The following is a 7,900-nucleotide window of genomic DNA, read 5'->3' as shown; positions in this document are numbered from 1 at the left end:
AGATAGCCTGTTTTTCTGCTGCTCCCTGGAAAATTCAAATGAACACTGTAGGGCAGATGGCCACTGGAAAAATTTGTTTACTGTTATTTGTGATCAGTAGACACTGAAAGCACCAGGCAAAGTTAAATAGTAAGTCCATTTATTATTACAAAGAAAAGATAAGCAGATTGTCTGCCAACTTATTTAAGTGGTTTACACTCCAAATCCAACACTATGTGGTTGATATGTGGCGCGTAAGACTTCACATGCTCTACATGCTGAATGTTGGTCCTCCAGTCGTCTCCAGTGATGCCTTTCAGAAGTGTACCTATGTGGCTGGCTGTGTCTTTGGCCCAGGCATTCCACACTTCTCTGTCGCTCAGGATCTTTAGAGATCCAGTCACAACTCTTTTGTCATCTTCCACAGAAGCTGCCCTCCGTGAGTCAGAACACTCTTCAAGCTCCCGGCGGTGGAAAGGTGTGGTGATGTTATGGTGGATGTGCAGTGTTCCGCCAACATCTTTCCTCAGGAGGCGGCATGCCACAGGCCAGCCCTCCTCAGAACTGGGTATCAGACCTAGATTCACTCTGTCAGCTAGGTCACTCAGGGAGAGCTAGAGGGAATATGCAAAGTGGCCATTTGATCCAGAATAATCTTCAATGAACAATAATGCATATATTGTTACTGAGCATAATGAAAGATAATTCTGTCATAGGTTTTTTTGTTTGTTTTAGTCTTAACAGTGGTAGGTGCTCATATGTTAATGACAGTCTTAACAGCAATTCAGTTACAATTTTGATTTAATGAAGCAATTTCAGTGTCATTTTGTTAACTTCATGTCACTCAAACTATGAAGTAGGTACTCGAGATGACTATTTTAGGCTGCTATGACCTGAAAAACCACAAACTACTAACCAGCTGCTATGGATATGATATTTTTAATTAACATGCAGCCACCAACTAGCACAATAAATTGTTTTTATGCAAACTTAAAAAAATGGAATTACAATAAGAAAATCATTTCTTAAAGGGCCCATATTACAGAAAACTGAATTTTCTCAATTTCTTGGAACAAAAGAGCTTGATGTAGTAGATAAATATCATCACTCTCCACTCCATTTTATCTACATATTGAAGCTAAGCTGCAAAATTTTTCAGCCCATTTTTTGTATTTTGAAACATTGTGATTATCTATATCTGCTACAGCAGTTCAGCCCTGCCCCCTTCACACTGAAGTTATACAGACTGTTTTGTGTGAGTGTTTTTTAAATGAAACATAATACAGGGCAGACCATCCAAACAGGGCTTATTTATATATATCAGTCTTAAAGGCACAGTGAAAACCAGCTTGTTGAATTCCAAAGGGGAAAAGGGCTTAGAATATTGTAAAAATGAAGCACACAATTGTTATAAGCAGACATCAGGGGAAAAAAGAAACAGAGAAATGTAAGATATGAGCCGTTTCAGAACTTCAATAAAGGATGGAGGACTGTCTGTGTGTATCCTTGTCTGTGGCAGAAAACTGAATAAAGAGCAAATAACACTACTGTAAGTTGATGTAGTAACAGTAGCCCTTACTTGTTTGTTGTCTCCTTCATGCACAGTGCAGCGGTCTGCTACTTTATTAAGCTGCAGGTTTCGCCACAGAGCTGCTACTGCATCTGGATTCCATTCACAAGCATGAACATGGGCGGCACCTGCATGTACCAGGTACGGCAGGGTGAAGTAGCCAATACCTGACAGTGGAAAAAAGCCTGAATTTCAGCTGACAAAGTGCAGTGTTCTGATTTAAAGACAGAGTGAAACAAAAGCACACCTGCATACAGGTCAACAACCGTCTCGCCAGTGCAGTTGAAGGAGGCTATTCTCAGTTTCTCTGTGATGTTGCCAAAGGAGAACATGCACTTGGTGACATCAAATTCATACCTGGAAGTTGAATTAGAGTCTGAGTATTGATATAATAATATTTCACTTTCATTTATTTTTGACATTATTTATGCTTCACATTTCAGAGTGTAACAGTTAAAATGCTTTTGTTATGTCAGGAGACGGCATGCTACAGGCCAGCCCTCCTCAAAACTGGGTATCAGACCTAGATTCACTCTGTTAGCTAGGTCACTCAGGGAGAGCTAGAGGGAATATGCAAAGTGGCCATTTGATCCAGAATAATCTTCAATGTACAATAATGCATAAATTGTTACTGAGCATAATGAAAGACTGGAATCCTGTCATATTGAGTTTTTTGTGTGTTGTTGCTTGGTATCAGTGACAGTCTTAACAATGGTAAGACCTCATACATTAATGACAGTCTTAACAGCAATTCAATTATAATTTTGATTTAATAATGGGAAATGTGAGTATCATTTTGTTAACTTAAATGTCATTCAAACTATGAAGTAGGTACTTAAGATAGCTATTTTAAGAAAAACAATAAAGTATACAACAAAGTATAACAGGCTGCTCTACATCTGATTTTTTAAAATGAACACACATCCACTAACTTGTGCACCAAAATGTTTTTTTTTTGTAAACTTTTAATTTAAAAAAATTAATTATAGTAGCTCAAGCAAGAAAACCAAGTCTTAAAGGGCCCATATTATGGAAAATGCTTTTTTTCCCCCTTTTTCTTCAGTCCACTAGTGTAATTAGGCTTTACCTGATGTGGTTATCGATGTGTGTGACATAGCTGCTGTCCCCCAACAGCATTGTTACCATTGGCGTTCGAAACTCATCCTGGGAGATCTGGTAAATCTGTGCTAGACGCTTCACTCCCAGCGCTCGGGCAACTGCCAACCACAGTTCAGATCCTTAAATTAAAATAAAAAGCTTCAGAATAGTTAACGGTTTCTTTAAAAAGATGAAGTTAAAGTGTGTGCATGTTAGCCCAATCCTAAATTTGCTGCATGTGCAATTTATGTAACTGCATTATTACTCTTCTCAGGTTCTCTGATCTTCTTCAAATTCCTGTTTTTTTTTTTTATCAGAAATCAGAAGACAGAAAGAAAAATGTACTGAAAGTATCAAAACAAAGCAAACCCAAGATACTGGCTAAATGATACTGCTGAGAAATTCATGTTGACGTACTATAAGCGACAAGGCTCTAAGCATTGTGATAAAGGATGAGGAACAACTGCATGGAACACCAGCTTATGCGGGGGGGGGGGGGGGGGGGGATTTTATTTTTTAAAATCCATTTTTGTATTTTTATATGAAATCAAAGTAGATAAAATCATATATCCTAGACAAGAATCATTAACCTAAACAGTACCAAAAAAAAACAACAACAAAAAAACCCTATATTTAGATTAAAAGAGCTAATAGCAAAAATGGTTAAAAAAATGCTATTGCCTGCTTGAACAGAATAAAGAGAAAGAAACACAAGTCAATTTCTTAGCAAGATGGGCTGTAGGTAACACCGTTTTTCCTGTAGTGCGAAAAAATTATATGCTAGAGAATATAGGGACCAAGAATAAAGGAGGCATTAATTAGACTGAAGAGATCTTTTAGTGCTGGAGTGCAGCAGTTTGGTGGTTTCCCTACTTGAACACATCCACTTCTAAAGAGAGAAATCACCAAACTGTGCTTGTGTCCAGTCCTCTGGGATCACAGTTCATCACAGTTCAGACAAAGCCGATGCCTCCTCGATTCCCTGTTCCTATGACCTTCAGCTTGTGACCTGGAAATCAATCAAAGCCCACCATCTGCAAGAACAGATGTGTATCAGTTCTTTTAAAGGGAGTTCTACTGATTTTTCAAACTGTGTGCAAGTTTGAAAACAAGGAGTTGTGAGGACTACAACGTAAATTTGACAATTGTATTCACCATCCAAAACCACCAGTGGACCTACACGTGTCCTACATACATGCATGAAAGTCTTCAGACGCTCAAATCCCATCATGACCACTGTGAAAAATTCTAACTCAGCAAGTTTCTCTACAAAAGAGCATTTCACATCCAACCAATCTGACTTCACATCTCAATATGTTCACATCTTTGCTCATTTTGTTCACATCTTCACCTCTTCAATAATAAATGTATACAAATCAGTAGAGTATACATGTATACATGCAGTGATGTCAATTAAGTACCTGAAAGGCTCCCATTATAAGCTAAGAAACAGCTGTGCAAAAATAGTCAGTCCATATATCTTCTAGTATGTGACTATTAAGGAGGAGCTAAGACAGAAGGAAGAGATGCAAGGAACAGAAAACCCACAATTAAGCATGTCAAAAATACAACAGTTGGCCTAGCAGAGGAGAAATCTGTTGGGCCCCTCTAATGCTCATCATAAAAATCACGGACACCCCATCAACTACAGCACTAACACCTGATGTGGAAAAGCAAACTACTCACATACTCAAGCTCATCAAACAGATAATTTTGTTATTTTCAGCCTTTGAAGTTTCCTGACAATGTCATGCGGATAAGTGTTTGAAAAAGTGGCTAGTAGAATTATTTCTTTGCAGCTCATAGACATTGTCAAATAGTGTTTTAGACATTACTGTGTAGTGAGAAATATGGCATGTGGGGTGAAATGACACCATACTGTGATCTCTTATCCTGTATAACTACTGAATAATCCTAATGATACCAATGTAGAAATCTTAATTTGGCATAAAAAAGTAAATTATTAATGATGTTAATGATAACAGAAATGGATAAATCATTGATGAAGATCAGAGTTATTTGTGAAGTATAATTGTATATTGACTTACTGGTGTAGTTCAAGCTAATCACAATACAGTAACAGTGTTTGCTTAATCTCTAAGACCAAGTATAGCCCTAGGCCAAAATACAGTACTCAAAAGAGCTAAAGAGAACTCCCAGGGTGCAATATTATTGTACATTATAATACCTTCTTCGTAGTAGTGTTATTATTAGCAGCAAAACAACAGTTTTGCTACTACTACTACTACTGATAATAATAATAATAACAATAATAATTAATCTGTTGTTGAGTGTAACTTACCAATCTCTCTCCAGATTGTATGAGAAAAGCATCCTTCATTAAACAGAACCAGATCACCATGCTTTTGCCATCCTCTCGGGAGGTCATCGTCTAGTTCTTGTCTCCATTTTTCTCCACTGGTAACCACTAGTGTTTGCACGGCCTGTACAAGTCTCTCTCGACAAGACTTCACTTTTGCTTTTTTTGACAGCTGAGGACTCTTCGGATTTAAACAAACAAACAAACAAACAAATGCAAAAATATTTTCTGGATACAACTGTACGACAATTGTTTTACCCAGCTTATGTTATGAGGCTACCTGTATATTAATTATCTCACAGGAGCTGCTGTCCTGACTGTCCTGAGCCACCGCGCTGTGAAGTGAACGCAGATCCAGGTTCGGTAGAGCGGATGGCAGGACTGGGAGAGTCACTGTTCCATTGGAGTGTTTTTGTACACAGTACTGCAGGTCTAAAACACCTTCTGCCAACAAATGTCGTCTATAGAAAAGATGAAAACAGTGGTAACACGATAGAAATAACAGTATGTCGCCGCTGGTAAAAGCTAACATTGATATATTTCACCTGTATTGCTGTGCAGAGCGTTGTGGCACCTTCAAAGCAGGAATTATCTCCATTTTTATCCAGTCACTTAAAAAACGTGGCCAGTAAACCCTCAAACTCAAATCTTTCACGAACACTGCACTTTGTTTTCACTTGGCTAAAACGCGAGAGAGGACGAAGCAGCGTGCGCTGTGGTCCGCTTGTCGGACGATTTTCGGTGTTGCACACTGCTGGCAGCTCCTTTCGCTTCTGTCAGGTTCTTGTATTTTTCCTGATGTCTCCACGTGGATCTACATCTTACTCAACCCTGGCGACATCTTTAGCGAGGCCATGAGTTACAGATCACACAAAATCAGCCCGCTGGTAGAAAACAGTTTCATTCAGCCATTCAGACGACCTTTATAATAAATAGATAGAAGTGCGTAAATTACAATCTCATTTAGATTTTTTGTTAACGTCGAAACAAAGAAACAGACACACAACAACAAAGCAGAGCCAAATTAAGGTGGCTATGCTCCTCCTTGTCCCCCCGTTACACCAACAGTGACTGAAAAAACGCGAGGGCGTGCGCGAGCGAGTCCGCAGTTACTGGGAGTAAATGGAGATGAACAGAAATTGTATCTAATCTTTTCACACAGGAAATTCCTTTAATTTGGGAACTTATAAGACTGTATTAGTTGAAGAAAATCAACGATTAGTATCTTTGTATATTTTTGTATGGATTATCATTTACAAATTACAGCTTTGCACAAAAGCTCTGTGAACTCATAACTCGTTCATTCTCTAGCAAGACCAACCCCGAAGCCCAAAAGGCTTAAACCTTAAATTAATTAATCTTAATAAATAATAATATATATATTATATTATATCGCCTCCAGTACTGTATGAAGTTACTCTCCAGCTGTGACAGAGCTGTGAAGCACACTGACCATAAAGGAAGAAGGCCAAACACAAACGTGTTTGAGTTCGTGTTTGTTTACCTCTGCCGCTCTCCAATGTAAGGAAGAAGGTGCCGTTACCATGGCTACGGACTGACGCTCTGCTCGTTTAGCTGTGTTGTGATTGGCTGCGGACTGGATTATTTAAACTAAAGATTTTATTCTGACAGGAAATGGGCAGTGTACCTTCCATCAGGTTGTATACAGTACAACGCAGCAGACCGAGCAAACGGCGTATTACATTTTTCACGGCCCATATTTGTCCAATACGGTCCCTTAATTTTCGTTACGACATAGAAAAGCCCACCAGCGACGGGCAAAGAGACCCGGGGCAGCAAGGCATCGAGACAGCGCCCTTCAGTTGGGGACACAGCCCTCATGTGCTGCGTTAGCGCTTCAGCATATAGACAAGGTGAGGAGCTTAAACTTCTGAGTTTACGGAAGAAAAAAAAACATATACAACAACAAGCAGACAAAATAATGTTCAGTTTAATTTGGGGAATCTGCCCTCAGATGTCTGCCGGCATACAACTCAACTCGATTTAGGGTATAAATATAGTTACTTTTTAGTTTTAACTTCACCACATAACGTTACAGTCTGAGATTTTGTAAAAAAAAAAAAAAAGTTTTTTGAGAGAAATGTCTTCTGTGTAAACAAAGTTTTAAGTGTATTACAAAATATGTATATGTAGGCTATATGTTGTTTCCTCCTCCTTCCTACTAACCGTGCTCTGCTGAGTGTTGTGGTAAGTCTTACTCTTTACTGTGGGGCGGTTAAAGTTCATTCCCACTCCCCACTGCTGTGCCCTCCAGGCGAGGCGAGGGGGGCTGAGAAGACAGTAGGACCAGAGAACTTGTAGAGAGAATTACCACTCTGCAATGTCTTCCGCTTTTCTCAAACGCTAGAGGGCGCTCCCGAGTGAGTCCAAAATGAATGGGTTGATATGGAGCATCTGAGAAAAATCACAGTTTATAAATATAAACTTAAACATTTTTAGTGTAAAGGAGTACATTAATTTCCTGAACAGTGAATATCATAAAACATTTTAACACCGCTGTTATATTTTTAAGAGCTTTTAAACTCGAGCTATAGGAGTTTAAAACGGCGCCTCACGTAGGTCCATGACGTCAGTGAGCGCGAACAGCCAATGAGCTGCTCCGCTCGCCAATCAATCATCCCGCTCTAGCACTAATGCCCGCCTTCTGCTGCACAAACCTGTTTGCTGTAGAAAAAGGAAATATATAGGTGAGTTTTCTTTGCTTTTCTTTGCAGTCTTTGGCTCGAAAGCGGGGGAATCCGCTTTTACTGTACATATAGCGATTTGAAGAACTTACAAAACATCACTTTCATTTTGATCAACAACACAATAAATCCCTGTTTTACAGAATAGAAATACACCAGATGTTCTTCTAAAGAAGTGACTCTACATTAATTAAATAGTAATACAGAAGTATAGTGTAGCCCACATAC

General features: G+C 39.0%; 1 protein-coding gene across 1 annotated transcript; it reads right to left on the bottom strand.

Moving 5' to 3' along the window:
• Window positions 1-122: 122 nt before the first annotated feature.
• trmt12 (tRNA methyltransferase 12 homolog) lies at window positions 123-6,000 on the bottom strand. The gene is made up of 7 exons (XM_017698418.2): window positions 5,513-6,000; window positions 5,248-5,428; window positions 4,950-5,148; window positions 2,637-2,787; window positions 1,797-1,906; window positions 1,559-1,716; window positions 123-593 (listed from the first exon to the last, which is right to left on the bottom strand). Exons 1-7 carry the CDS (start codon window positions 5,563-5,565, stop codon window positions 180-182), a joined length of 1,266 nt encoding a protein of 421 aa, XP_017553907.1. The 5' UTR covers window positions 5,566-6,000; the 3' UTR covers window positions 123-179.
• Window positions 6,001-7,900: the final 1,900 nt, after the last annotated feature.

This window comes from Pygocentrus nattereri, chromosome 8 (assembly GCF_015220715.1).
Source record: "Pygocentrus nattereri isolate fPygNat1 chromosome 8, fPygNat1.pri, whole genome shotgun sequence".
Classification (NCBI taxonomy): Eukaryota; Metazoa; Chordata; class Actinopteri; order Characiformes; family Serrasalmidae; genus Pygocentrus; species Pygocentrus nattereri.
Note: the sequence above shows the minus strand (reverse complement) of the source record. Positions and strands in the feature narration are given on the sequence as shown.

What these genes read in the sequence shown, in the direction of transcription:
- trmt12 (XM_017698418.2), bottom strand. Translation starts at nt 5,565, where the DNA reads ATGGAGATAATTCCTGCTTTGAAGGTGCCACAACGCTCTGCACAGCAA. An exon ending in CGCTCTGCACAGCAATACAG is followed by an intron (nt 5,429 to 5,512) that starts GTGAAATATATC and finishes TCTTTTCTATAG; the next exon opens with ACGACATTTGTTGGCAGAAG. An exon ending in TACAATCTGGAGAGAGATTG is followed by an intron (nt 2,788 to 4,949) that starts GTAAGTTACACT and finishes TTTTAATTTAAG; the next exon opens with GATCTGAACTGTGGTTGGCA.